The sequence below is a fragment of the Tamandua tetradactyla genome, chromosome 10 (assembly GCF_023851605.1).
Source record: "Tamandua tetradactyla isolate mTamTet1 chromosome 10, mTamTet1.pri, whole genome shotgun sequence".
Lineage (NCBI taxonomy): Eukaryota > Metazoa > Chordata > Mammalia > Pilosa > Myrmecophagidae > Tamandua > Tamandua tetradactyla.
In genome coordinates, this window is record NC_135336.1 from 105,792,555 (window position 1) to 105,807,578 (window position 15,024).

A 15,024-nucleotide genomic window follows, 5' to 3' on the forward strand; every position below is an offset into this window, starting at 1 on the left:
CCCCAATCCTGGGGTTTGTTCATATGAAACTTAACCCCGCAAAGACAGATTAAACCTACTTAAAATTAGGCCTAAGAGTGACCCCCAAGAGAACCTGTTTTGTTGCTCAGATGTGGCCTCTCTCTCTCAGCCAACACAACAAGCAAACTCACTGCCCTTTCCCTCTCTACGTGGGACATGACTTTCAGAGGTGTGGACCTTTCTGGCAACATGGGACAGAAATCCTAGAATGAGCTGGGACTCAGCACCAACGGATTGAGAAAAGCTTCTTGACCAAAAGGGGGAAAAGAGAAATGAGACAAAATAAAGTGTCAATGGCTGAGAGATTCCAGAGTGAGAGGTTATGCTGGAGGTTATTCTTACACATTAAATATATATCACCTTTCAACAGAGAGGCTGGAGGGAACTGCCTGAAAATGTAGAGCTGTGTTCCAGTAGCCATATTTCTTGACGATGATTGTATAATAATATAGCTTTCGCAATGTGATTGTGTGATTGTGAAAACTTTGTGTCTGATGCTTCTTTTATCTACCTTACGGACAGATGAGTAAAACATATGGATTAAAAATAAATAATAGGGGGAACAAATGTTAAAATACATTTAGTAGATTGAAATGCTAGTGATCAATGAAAGGTAAGGGGTATGGTCTATATGAATTTTTTTCTGTTTTTTATTTCTTTTTCGGAATTGATGCAAATGTTCTAAGAAATGATCGTGATGACGAATATACAACTATGTGATAAAAAAAGACCGTTCATATTGTATGTTGATTGATTTTATTAATAAAAAAATTTTTTTAAGTATCCAGCCTAGAACCTAAAGCCATATAAATAACCTTCTTCCCTAATTTCCCCCACTTTCAGACACAACTACGATTTTGTCAAGGAGATCTAGTCCCCTCGATGTATTAAGCCTAATAAATTCAGTTTTGCTTAAACAGTGAGCTTTTCTGGTGGTTATTTGGGGAACAGTTTTGGACGTTTTTATTTTACTCTGAGTTCATTTATAGTTGGAGTTGAGGGCAGAGGAATAGTGTACATCTACAAACCCTTCAAACAATGTAAATTAGTAAGTTCAAATTCAACACATTTTCTTGATTTCCAAGGATTTTATGTTTGACTTTACTCAAGGCAACACAGTACGGAGGAACACGCTCATCAACTAAAGCTACACAGGAAATTCCTGAGTAATGTAGATAGCAAATGTATAAAAAGAATAAATGATTTTAAAAACTAAGGCTTGACTATTCACTGTTGGTAGGGAAGCTGAGAGGTGTAGTTCCTTTTGAGGGCAGTGTAGTTCCACAGGAGGCTAGGAGTGGGGTGCCATGATCTTTCAACCCTGTTGCTATGTAAACCTGGAGGACTGGGCATGGGACACGAATGGACATTTGCACACCAGTTTTTATGTGGGCAATGTGTTCCCAATTCGCAAGGGAGAGAGGTGGCCTAAAGGTACAAGGACTGAGGAATGGAAGGGGGAACAGTGGCTGCAAGAAGGAATGAAGTTGTGAGGCATGCAACTAGATGAATGAACCTTAAAGACAGTATGCTGAATAAAATGTCAGAAACAAAAAGACAAATATTATCAGTCCTCACTCATATGATAAACTATAATATACAAACTCAGAGAATTTAAGTCAAGAGCATGGGTTATCGATGAATACCACAGTGATTTGATCAGTGAGTGGAAAAGTATTTGCAAAGTCCCCTTCGGGAAATGGTGAGAAAGGAGGAAAATACAACTTCCCCAAGTTGAATTGCTGATATTCTCACAAGCAGTGTGGACAACCCAAGCTATAGACTGAGCCCCCAGTCTTGGGGTTTGTTCATAAGAAACTTAACCCCAAAAAGGATATATCAAGCCTACTTAAAATTTAGGCCTAAGAGTCACCCCCAAGAGAGCCTCTTTTCTTGCTCAGATGTGGCCTCTCTCTCCAGCCAACACAACAAGCAAACTCACCACCCTCCCCCTGTCTACGTGGGACATGACTCCCAGGGGTGTGGACCTTCCTTGCAATGTGGGACAGAAATCCTAGAATGAGATGAGACAAAGCATCAAGGGATTGAGAAAAACCCTAGAATGAGCTGAGACACAGCATCAGGGGATTGAGAAAACCTTCTCGACGAAAAGGGGGAAGAGTAAAATGAGACAAAGTGTCAATGGCTGAGAGATTCCAAACAGAGTCCAGAGGTTATCCTGGAGGTTATTTGTATGCACTAAGTAGATATCACCCTGTTATTCAAGATGTAATGGAGAGGCTGGAGGGAATTGCCTGAAAATGTAGAGCTGTGTTCCAGGAGCCACGTTCCTTGATGATGACTGAACAATGATACAGCTTTCACAATGTGACCGTGTGATTGTGAAAACCTTATGTCTGATGCTCCTTTTATCTACCTTGTTGACAGAGGAGTAGAACATATGGAATAAAAATAAATAATAGGGGGAACTAATGCTAAAATAAATTTAGTTTGAAATGCCAGTGATCAACAAAAGGGAGGGGTAAGGGATATGGTATATATAATTTTTTTCTGTTTTCGTTTTCTTTTTCTGTTGTCTTTTTATTTCCTTTTCTGAATTAATGCAAACGTTCTAAGAAATGATCATGATGATGAATATACAACTATGTGATGATATTATGAATTACTGATTATATATGTAGAACGGAAAGATCATATGTTAAGAATGTTTTTGTTCATTTGTTAAATTTTTTTAAATAAATAAACAATTAAAAAAGAGCATGGGTTATCAGGTTGGGATCTATTGTAAAGGTTCCTAAATTGTAAGCTCTTATAGTAGTCACATATAATTAGGAGTTATAACTGATATTTCTAAATTCTGAGACACTGAGTTATTTGTATATAACCTGGTTGTTCCCTGAAACTTCAAGTATTTATGTGACACCTAGACTCAGAGCACTGAAGTCATTTTCATAGCATTTTTCAGCATTACGCCATTCACCTACTATTTAAAAAGCTGAAAAATGATCAGACTTTGTCTATAGATATGAATGAAGCTGATCTGGATAGGACTAAGATAAATCTGAATACTGGGGAAAGGATGCTATGGCCTGTATTTTCAAACCTCAACTTTATTCAAGACCAAAGGGAGAAATGTTTATTTGGTGCAAAATTTTTATTTTCTGGTAGCACATTACCTAATTTAACTTGTATAGTCAGTTTAGTTGTACACCATTAATTACATGGAATCTTGAATAGGGCATGAGACCTTGTTGATTTGTACAGGTTAGTGTGATACTCCGATATATCCCAGAGTAATTTGGGCAGAGAATTATTTGCAAAGTCCCCTTGACAGACTGGGGAGAAAGGAGGCTAAGCCAACTAACAATTATGTCTAAAAGTCACCTCCCACCCACCTCGAGTCCCTTTTGCTGCTCAGATGTGGTCTCTCTCTCTAAGCCAACTCGCAGGTGAATTCACTGAGCCCCCGCAGCCTGCTCCCCCCCCCCCCTATGTGGGACATGAGTCCTGGGATAAGCACGGTCCCAGCATCATGGAAATGAGAGTCTTCTTGACCAAAAGGGGCAAGAGAGAAATGGGACAAAATGAAGTCTCAGTGGCCAAGAGGTCGTTAAGAGATTTAAAAAACTTAATGTTTTGAAGTGCTTAGAACATAATAAGTATTATAAGTGTCAGTTAAAAGAGAACGCTTTTAACACTTTTTAGGGCACAACTGCTCCCTTCTGAAACTGCCCTCAAAGTAAAGAAATTGGGGTGCGGAGGGAGTGGAATGGGCATAAACCCAGAAGAACCAAAAAGAATTTAAAAAAAAAGAGAAGTAGCGGATAACAACAGGCAAAACCGTAAACAGTTTGGAAAATGGAACATACAGACTAGTGACAAATGATTTAACAGACTGGAAAGAGCTAAATTTGAAGCCTGTAAGAGATGGGAAACCCAACAAGAAAAAAGCTAGTAACCTTGGCAGAACTCCAGAAAGGCTTAGGAATTAGACTTCTGTGCCTCTGAAGCCAAATTTTCAACGAAATTGGTTGAAATTTTTTTAAATAATCAGTTACATTTCTCCCATGTTGTGAACTGATTCACGTTCCCCACAGAAACTCATTCAAGTCCTAAGCTCTGGTCCTATGGATGGACACCCACTAGTATACAGATTCTATGAAGATGACCTTTACAAGGTGAAGACAAATTCAATCAGAATGTGGATATGATACCATTTGTAAAGGAATATTTGAAGATGTTATTAGTTAAGGTGAGGCCAAACTGAATCAGAGTAGGCCTTAATCCAATACAACTACAGTACTTATTAAGCAGAGACAACTGGATAAGATAGGAGGTGGGAGACAAATCAACATGTAACAGAGGCAGAGGTTAAGTTTTGGATAGCTGGCAGACCACCATCAGAACACTACAGACTTTGGAGATACCCTGGTTTTGAACTTCTAGGCTCCAAAACCATGAGCCATTAAAGTTGTTTAAGCCAACAAACTGTGGTATATACATACGATGGAATATTTTGCAGCTTTAAGACAGAGTAAACTTATGAAGTATGTAACAACATGGATAGACCTTGAGAACATTATGCTGAGTGAGACTAGCCAAAATCTAAAAGACAAATACTGTATGGTCTCATTGATATGAACTGACATTAGTGAATAAACTTGGAATATTTCGTTGGTAACAGAGACCATCAGGAGATAGAAATAGGGTAAGATATTGGGTAATTGGAGCTGAAGGGATACAGACTGTGCAACAGGACTGGATACAAAAACTCAGAAATGGACAGCACAATACTACCTAACTGTAATACAATTATGTTAAAACACTGAATGAAGCTGTATGTAAGAATGATAGAGGGAGGAGGGCTGGGGACATAAATGAAATCAGAAAGAAAGATGTTAAAGATTGAGGTGGTATAATCTAGGAATGCCTAGAGTGTATAATAATAGTGAAATGTACAAAGTACAATTTTAAAAATGTTTTTACATGAGGAAGAACAAAGGAATGTCATTATTGCAGGGTGCTGAAAATAAATGGTAATTAATATTTTAAAATGTCACCTTCTGTGTGAGACTAAAGCAAAAAATGTTTATTTGTTACAAAATTTATATTTTGACTAGTGCATTTCCTAATATAACTTATGCAGATAGTTTGATTGAACGCCATAAGCACTTGGAATCTCAGGTAGGACATGAAATTTTGCTGGTTTGTCCTGAGTGATGCCCTGATGAATCCCAGAGTGATTCGATCAGTGAATGGAAAAGTATCTGCAAAGCCCCCTTAGGGGAGTGGTGAGAACAGGGAGAAATTCAACTTCCCCAAGTTGAATTCTTGATATTCTCACGAGCAGTGTGGACAACCAAAGCTATAGGCTGAACCCCCAGTCTTGGAGTTTGTTCATATAAAACTTAACCCCAAAAAGGATAGGTCAAGTCTACTTTAAATTTAGGCCTAAGAGTAACCCCCAAGAGAACCTCTTTTGTTGCTCAGATGTGGCCTCTCTCTCCAGCCAACACAACAAGCAGTCTCACCACCCTACTCCTCTCTACGTGGGACATGACTCCCAGGGGTGTGGACATGACTCCCAGGGGTGTGGATCTTCCTGGCAATGTGGGACAGAGATCTTGGAATGAGCAGAGACTCAGCATCAAGGGATTGAGAAAAACCCTAGAATGAGCTGAAACTTAGCACCAAGGGATTGAGAAAACCTTCTCAACCAAAAGGGGGAAGAGGGAAATGAGACAAAGTGTCAATGGCTGAGAGATTCCAAACAGAGCTGAGAGGTTATCCTGGAGGTTATTCTTATGCATCAAGTAGATATCTCTTGTTATTCAAGATGCAATGGAGAAACAAAAGAAATAAAAAAACAAAAAAAAGAAAAAAAAGTAAGATGTAATGGAGAGGCTGGAGGGAATTGCCTGAAAATGTAGAGCTGTGTTCCAGTAGCCATGTTTCTTGAGGATGATTGAATAATGATACAGCTGTCACAATGTGACTGTGTGATTGTGAAAACCTTGTGTCTGATGTTCCTTTTATCTATCTTGTCAACAAAGGAGTAGAACATATGGAATAAAAATAAAAAATGGGGGAACAAATGCTAAAATAAATTTAGTTTGAAATGCCAGTGATCAATGACAGCGAGGGGTAAGGGGTATGGTAGGTATAATCTTTTTTTTTCTTTCCTATGTTTGTTTTATTTCTTTTTCTATTGTCTTTTTATTTCTTTTTCTGAATTAATGCAAATGTTCTAAGAAATGATGACTATGCAACTACGTGATGATATTGTGAATTACTAATTATATATTGTTTTGTTTATTTTTAATTAATAAATAAAATTTAAAATAATAATAATAATAATAAAAAGTTGTTTAAGCCAACCAGTCTGTGGTATTTGTTACAGTAGCCCTGACAAACGAAGATACTCAGATCCTTCTTTCCACCTGGAACAGTCTTGCAACTACCCTTGACCACTCTGTAGAAGGGAAGTCTGTTCTCTGAAGAAACTGATAATGACAGGATCTGGTTTCCAGGTAAAGAAGGATAAAATAGGACAACTCCAAGTCCCTGGCTGCCTATCCAAGTTCTTTATCTAACTCGAAAGGGATCAAAGCAAACTACAAATACCCTAAAGCAAGAATTCCCCATAAAATCCCCAAACTATCGAAATCTCCTCAAACCCAGAAACGTATAAAATCATGGGCCCAAGGCAAACTCAGTATTAATAAGAGAGAGCATGAGGTTATAAAGATTGTTAATCATCTGCCCAAAATGAAATTTTGGATACTATGATGGGCTTGTGGACAGGCCATTGCATTAATAGTTACCTCCTCTTTAGAAAAACAATGCAAGCCAAGTAAGTACCTGAGTTGTAACCCCAGGTATTCAAAGGTCATTATGGAAACCTGCTACCAAGAAAACCTCCCTATAAGACAAGCTAACCCAATTCACTCAGTGCATGTTTCTCCCTTGAGAAAGTGTCGCGTTAACTTCTTTAACGTGTGCTCTGTACTCACACATTGTAAGATTCCATTTATATGAAATATACAGATTAAGTAAATCTATAGAGACAGAGCACAGATAGGTTGTTGCTGGGGGCAGGGGAAGGGAGGATAGGGAACAAATGCTTTAATAGGTATGGGGTTTCCTTTCAGCATTATGAAAATATTTTTGGAACTAGAGAGAGATGGTGGCTGTGTACCCAATGTCAATGTTCACTTCAAAAACAATTAATTTCATGTTATGTAGATTTCAACTCAATAAAAAAAGTTTTAAAAATGTTTTAGTTCTTTTTTAGGTCTAACAATTCCATTCTTGAAAAGCGATAGAGTGACATATTTCAGGTGCCCCCCCCCCAAAGTAGTTTGCCCTTTCTATCTGATCATACAACTTCTACACCAAAGGATTATCATTATTCATGTATGAACATCCTGCAATCAGCTTTTAGTCCCATTTGGAAACATGAAGTAGAAAATTAACCATTTCCATATATTTGAGAATGTCTAAAATTAGAAGCCAAGAACAACACGAAGAAAAAGAAACAAAACAGACAATGCAGCAAGCAAAAATAAGTTTCAAAAATGCTATGATTAACATACTCAGCAAAAAGAGTATTCTACCCAGGGAATTTTACAAAAGACTGCCAGAGAATAACAATGTTCTTAACAATTAAAAAGATGGTAACAGCATAGGTCCCAAAGTTGAGGATATCTCCTAGAAAGAAAAGGAAAAAAACAGGGAAGAAAAACAGGAGATAAATGAGAACAGAAAAATGAAGGGAAGAAATTGTCAAATAAGAAAATGTTCCAAGTCTGAAGGACTTGAGTGAGGCCCAGCTGAGGCTGAGCCCAATACAATGAATAAAATGTATTACACAATGGAGTAGACCTTCAAAATTCTCAGAGAAAACCTATCTCCAAACTAGATTTATAACCCAGCAAATTATAAGTCAAAAAGAGTAAGAGCAGCACAAATATATTTTCAAGATAAAGCGTCAAAAAATGTTTTGCCCAAGTACCTTTTTCTCAGAAAACTAGTTTTGAAGATGTGCTCCACCACCAATAATACTGAAAATAGCAAATACTTATCCAGTGCTCACACCATTCGCAGAGGCCTTTTAAATGCATTGGCTAGCATCTATCATATCATATTGCATTTGGTAGTCATATCTTAGTCTCCCCAGTCTCTTAGTCTCATTGGTTTTCATGACTTTGACAATTCTGAATAACACTGGTCAGGTATTGCATAAAATTTCCATATATTAGGGTTTGTCAGATGTTTTCTAATGATTAGACTGGTGTTAATGGTTTTTAGAAGGAACACCACAGTGGCAAAGTGCTCTTCTTATCACATCCTAGCAGGGGTATGTGATATCAACATGGCATTACTGATAATGGTAAACTTAGTCACTTGGTTAAAGTAGTGTTTTCCAGTTTTCATTACTATAAAGTTAGAATTTTTCTCCTTCCATAGTCTAGTCTTTGGAAAACATTCCCTCAGTCCAGCCTACACTAACATTACTCAAGAGGAGAGAGCAGAGTGGATACTGAAGTCCACTTTCTAAAGGGAAGAATAATTACATACTATCTCTAATACAGTATCATAGCATTCATTCTCACTCTCCTTTCCTGCTTATCTGCAACTTATCTTACTGATAGTGAGAAATATGGGTCTCATTATCATCATACATTAGCTTTTTGCTCACCCCAGTATACGTGTAAATCAGTTTCAGAATTGTTCATTGTACCCCATAAGAAACAAATTTATCAGATAGAGTAGGGTGTTCATGTACAGTTACTTTTATCTTTAGTCCTACATTTTTCAGCACAAATACCATTTTCCAAAGTTACTTAGGTCAGTACATTTTTTTATCAATACAGTCATTTTTGTACATTTATAGCACAGTTAAATTCATTTATTGCAGCCTGCTTTTCATCCATACATTCTTCCACATTCTCATAGATTTGTTTGTTCACCTACATTACGGTTATTTTTTGTGATGTATAATTACATGAATTTTTAAAAATACAAAGAATCATGTATGGACTAGCACAGCGCAAATCAGAACAATTCCTTAATCTCCAAAATTTCCAAAGTACATCTACTTTGTAATCAACCACTCTTCCCTACCACACTCTCTGGCAACCACTGATTATTTTCCATCCCCATAGTTTTACCTTTCCTAGAATGTATTTTGAATGTAATCATATAATAATCAGTCTCTGAAGTGTAGTTCACTGTGTAAAATGTATTTAAGATTCATCAACACTTTGTGCACTTCAGTAGCTTGTTCCTGTTTATTGCTGAATAAATTCCATTCTATGGATATACCCCAGTTTCTGTAACCTTCTCCTGTCAAAGGAGACTGGATTACCTCTAGTTCTTAGTGATTACAAATAAATCTACCATGAACATTTGTACAGATTTTTGCATGGAAATATTTTCAATTAACTTGTGTAAACACCTAATTGCATGATTCCTGGGTCATATGGTAAGTCTATATTGATCTTTATAAAGAAATGCTAAAGTGGCAATAATCTTTTGAAAGTGTTACATTTTGTTACTTTGTTACATTTTGTAAGTTTGTGTTAATCCTTATAAGGAACTGCCAAAGTGGCAATAACTTTTTGTATTTCCACAAATAATTAAAAAATTCCTCTAGCTCAAAAAAAAAAAAAAGCATTGGCTAGTTTAGTTTTTAGAACCATTCAAAGTGGGTGAGATTACTATTTGCCTCCTTCAGATTGGGAATCTAGCACAAACATGTTAAGCAACTTGCCTAAGGGCAACCTGTCTACCAGTCAGTCTATCAGTTAGGATTTGATCCCAGACAGACTAGCTCTGGAGCCCTCGCTCCAGGTTACTAAAATACAGCACTTGCCAAAGGAGAAAACCCAAAAGAGGAATATGTGAGATGGAAACACGTGAAAAGGGGAAGAAAATTTCCACACACACACAAAAAAAAAAGGTAAAGAGAAGTCCCCAAATCTCCACTGAACCAACGAAACTGACAAAATATTAGGTATACGTGAACACATCTGGAAAAAATTTCCCAGGTCAGTAAAAGTACAGATGAAACAGTGATCAGTACAGGGAAACTAAGACAACAAACAAACAAAAAACAAATCAATAACTTCAAGAAAAAAAGCTATACAAGAAAGTGAAAGTAAATGTCATAGGTCACTTGGTTCATCTGTGAATAATGCTAAGAGTAACAAAAATTGTATAAAGCTGAGATAAGTACTGGAGGGTTAGGAGGACGTGAAGAGTGTGTGTGTTTGTATTTCAACTGAATCCTTACATTCCACAGTAGGATTTCTGGAAAAGCAAAAAAAAAAAAAAAAAGGTATAAGCATGTTATTTAGAAATAAGGAACAAAAAGTAAAAAAGCTTTTGTCACAGTCTGCATTTTATCCCAGGACTCCCCGTATTCCTTAAGAACTACTTAAAATGCGCATACCTTAAGGTTTCCTATTTATGCCTTAAATTCTAAAGCTTTTGATAAATGCATAAGCTTACTAATTTTCAGACTCCTCCCTAATGTAAGTACTTCAGAGCCATAATGCAAATGAATAAGGATGGCTGTGTCCGAAGAAAGCTTTATTTAAGAAAACTGAAATTTATGTTTCACAAAATTTTCCTGTCACGAAATACCTAATTTTTTTCAACTGTTCAAACATGTAAAAATCCTTCTTAGTTCCTCGGCCATACAAAAATTGGCAGAAGACCAACCCCCTGTCCTAAAGCGACTAGTGGAGATATCTAGGTACACCAGAAACCACAGGAGGGAATTTCTGGCGGTTTGGTTCAGAAGAGTCCATATTACCCACCAAACAAATATGCAGTATCTGCTAAGATCCAGAGAGCCAGGTGACAATTGTACTGGTCTCCAAAGACCGTTTTGACTCTTATCTCTGCTCCCTCCCTCACCTCAACTTTGAGGAATGAGGCACAACTACTGTGAGGGGGTGGAGAAACGATGACAAAGGAAATCAAAGTACAGAAAGAGTGAAGAGTCCAATTCATTCCTTTGCCCTACTTACAGGTTTCTGGACTCTAATGTGGCCCAAGCTGGGAGGTGACAGAAAAGGGCGTGGTTTACACTGCATTAGAAATTTTAAATTAGAGGTCAGGTAACAGCCTACAATTCCTGAGGCTGCAAAAGCTTTAAGACTTGCAGAGACAGTCACCTGTGGGAGGGACAGAACAATTCACAAATAATGTTTCAAGCCAGCGTTAAGAAAAAGAAAACTGCTCTATCAGAACCTCTAAGACTGTCTCCCATTCAATAAACCAGTTAGATGTAACCAAAGGACCTGCATCCAAAACTACGTAAAGAACTCTTAGGAATCACTGAAGAATCATCTTTCCGAAAAAGAAAAATAGAAAATGGGCAAGGGCTAGGAATAGGTAATAACCAGACACAACCCCCACAAATCCGAAAAGTAATTAGCATGAATAATGCTCAACTTTACAATAAATAAATAAACCAAAAGAAACACAAAGTAAAACCTGACACCATTTCACCCCCCAAATCTGTCAATGCAAGTGTGGTTAAGAATCAGGCTAAGAAAGCCCGGAAGCAATGCATTATTTAACAACTGGTTGTAAAGGCTGGAGGTGCGCCTCACCTCAAGTAGGCATTACCATATGAAAGTAGCCCTTCTATGGCAGGAGCCAATCTTCTCCGGAGAAGAGATCCATTTTTGTATAAGAACACCAACCACACTAACACAGAATAAAACTTTTATAGGATAATCCGCTGACAAAGCCACTCCCACAATTTAAGACGGGTAGAGTTAGTCAAATTGCGTGACCGCTCCCCACGATTTAGACTTGCATAGACATGAAACACGGAAAAATTTCCAAAAACTCGAAACGCCCTTAAACTGACGCGATGAAGGGGAAGCGGGAGAACTCAGTGATTTAGCCATTTGGGCCTGAGGGCTTCTTCTGGGGGAGAAGCGGCAGGAATTTAAACCAATTGGGAAGACTCGTCCCGGATCGGTACACTCGGCGGCGGGCCCTGAGTCCCGCTGTCACGGCCGTAGGCATTTTGTGGCCGGAGGCGCTCCCTCCCCTCGCAAGCAGGCGAAGGTCAGAGGCCCCACGGCCCGGGGTGCAGCCGGGGCGGCAGCCGAGGCCTCACCCTCCGACAACAGCTGCGAGGCGGCGACTACAAACCGGGAGGAGGGGCCGCGCGGCCCGGGCCCGCCCCGAAGCCGCCGGGGCAAAACAGAAACGAAACCCAGAGGAAACGGAATGCAGGCAGCCTCGCCCGCGCCGCCCCGGTTCGGCCCTGGCAACCGCCGAGCTGCCTGCGCCGCGGTCGGCTCGGCCGAGGCGCTCAGCCGACGGAAGGGAGATGGCGGCCCCCGCTCCCCGGTCCCAGCCCGCCGCGTCGGGCCAACGAGTCGCCACCGCCCACTACCGGCCCCCCTTCGCTTGCCCGCCTGCCCGCCCTCCTGGGACACGGCCCGCTCCACCCCTCGCGGCTGCTTACCGCGCTGAGGCGGATCCCGCTGGGTGGCTGCGCAGCCATCTTGAGCGAGCTACAAAGCCAGGACCGGCCTCTGCCGCAACCCGACTGGGAGGCGGCGGAGGCGACGGCGGGGGCCCCCGGTGCCCGCCCACTTCCGGGGCGTGGCCTGCCACGCCCATTCACTTCCGCCTCGAGGCCAAGCGGTGACTAGAAGTAAAGTGAAGGGCGGCGAGGGTTAAATCCGCGGCGGGGAAGATGGGCTTGTAGCGCTGGGCCCTTCGGGCGTAGGGCGCATGCGTGGATTTCCCGCCACCACGCTTCAAAGACACCTGAGCCTGAAGGGTCCTGAGTTCGAACCTAGCCGCGGAGTGCAGTGGCGGCCCACGAAGGTGAACTCGAGGCCATTGACGTGACCGGACGTGAAGTGTCCTGAAAAAAGCCATTCCATGTCCTTAATATTTTAAACCGTATACACAGAATAAGAATAAAGACCGGAATTTGTACTGTTTGGATTTACCCTGAACGTTATTAACCTTCATCCAGCGAAAAAGGGCCTTTCGTTCCTTCACGTTTGTTAGTGTGCGCTCTGAGCCCGGCACTAGTTAAATAGGTAGGATATACAAATGAATAAGACAAGGGCTGTTAGAGATAAAGAAACGATTGGAAAATGGAGGCAGGCTTTTAAAAATGTTTATAGCATTTTTATGATTGTAAAACTAATATATTTTTTGTAAAAAATACGGAAATGTAAAATACAGAATTTACCTCCCAATGTCTTCACCGAAACATTTTAGCAATTTCGCGTACGTGACTTCAGACTATATTCTAAATACTGATTATAGTTTGGGATAATACATACTCTTCTGTAACCTTGCTGTTTTATCTCAGTATATGTTTTAATTTGAGCTGTAGTAGGTACAAGTATTTTTAAATTAATAAATAAGAAGTGCAAAAGTAAACCTGTGTTCTGTGGTCACCTTTGCCGCTGACCATTTGGCAAACTACATAATGTCATAATGTAACCTACTGTAAGTGCTAGCTGGTGATGTTTGTGCTTCTCTGGACAAGATATTTTCTCAAGCTTATCGATTGTGTTGTTATGTGATTGTATTGTAATGTTAAGGCTCCTTCATCAGCTGTTTACCGATTGCCTTCTTGGAGTCCAGCAAGACGAGCTGGACTAAGGATACAGTGGTGAGCAAAATCAAGAGGCTTCCCACTCTCATGGAGCATAGGAGGTTAGGACTGTTTGTTAAACAAGTTGTTGCCCTTAGTGAGTTGTGAACCAATTTAGGGAGTCTCAACTAGCACTGTAAAAAATGAAATAGAATACAATTTTAATTTAATAATACCAGCAGTGTCTATCTGGGCTTAAATGGAACTTCACTTCCTACCTGTGTGCTGCTTAGCAAGTTACTTTGACTCTCCCTGTCTCAGTGTCCTTATCTGTAAACTGGGGGTAATGAGGGGGTAATAAACCTTCGGCATGAGGTTGTTATGAGGATGAAATGAATTAATATTTGTAAATGTGTTTTTGTTCCAGTCCAGCACAACCTCGAGACCAAGGAATATGCCAGATAGAAGATTAGACATGAATTTTAATGAGGGACTTATGGATAGGGAAATAATTCTTCCCCATAACGGCCAGTTGGGAAATGCAACTGCACTCTGCCCAAAACCAAAATCATGAGATTTGATTAGGAGTTTGACCTTGACCTTCTGTCCTTGGTCATGTAGCAGCTGTGTGACTTACTCTCAAAATGGCAAAGGGGTGGGGGCCTGCGCCGTGGGTCCTAACAGCTTTGAAGGGTGCCTGGCATGCAGTAAGTGCTCTGTAAAAGTGAAAATAAGTGCATAAAATACAAAGCAGGGATAATAGTGTTTGCTGTGAATGGATGAACATGTGTACTGGATGGTGACGTAAAATGTCTTTTATCGGTTGTGGTGAAAAAGTCTGAGGAAGGAAGATATTAAGTAAATGAAGATATTTACAATTTTGGAGGTCTACTTTTAGATAGGGTGGTAATGAAGCTAGAGAGAGAGGAGAGAGGGGAAAAAAAATCATGAAGGAGCCCTTGAACAAGGATAGTTAATCAAGGTCAGGAGGTCCTGTGTCCTGGGCAGAACCTGCCCAGGATTACTAACTTCTGGAAACACCCAGCGACAGCCTACCCATCTGGAGCCAAACAAACCCCACCTGAATGAGTTATCTACAGAGTGAGTTATGTACAGAGAAGGGTGGAGCCAATCCACCCTCCAAGGGCAATATCTACCACCAGGCACTGCCCTGGAGAGAAGGGAGGGAAAGAAAAAGCCCTTAACAAGGAAGGGGGAGGGGGAGTAAGTAAAGCTCATCTATAAAAGCAAATGGAGCCAAGTTGCTTCTTGCTTCTCACCTTTTTCACCTCTGTCTTTGGAAGAATCTTTGCATGTCCTCTCACAAGTGTCCCTAATAAGTTTCCTACCTGCTTATTCTCTGTGCTGTGCCATTGAATTCTTTCTCAGAGCATGGCCAAGAACCTGAAAGCTGAAATACGGCAAGTATGGAGGTGGCCTATTTGAGG

At 40.1% G+C, this 15,024-nt stretch overlaps 1 protein-coding gene across 1 annotated transcript in view; it reads right to left on the minus strand.

Moving 5' to 3' along the window:
• MORC3 (MORC family CW-type zinc finger 3) overlaps positions 1-12,615 on the minus strand; it is a 44,866-nt gene extending 32,251 nt beyond the window's left edge. The window contains exon 1 of the mRNA XM_077119107.1: positions 12,482-12,615. Coding sequence (XP_076975222.1) covers positions 12,482-12,520 — 39 coding nt within the window. The 5' untranslated portion in view covers positions 12,521-12,615. The remainder of the gene's footprint in view (positions 1-12,481) is intronic.
• Positions 12,616-15,024: the final 2,409 nt, after the last annotated feature.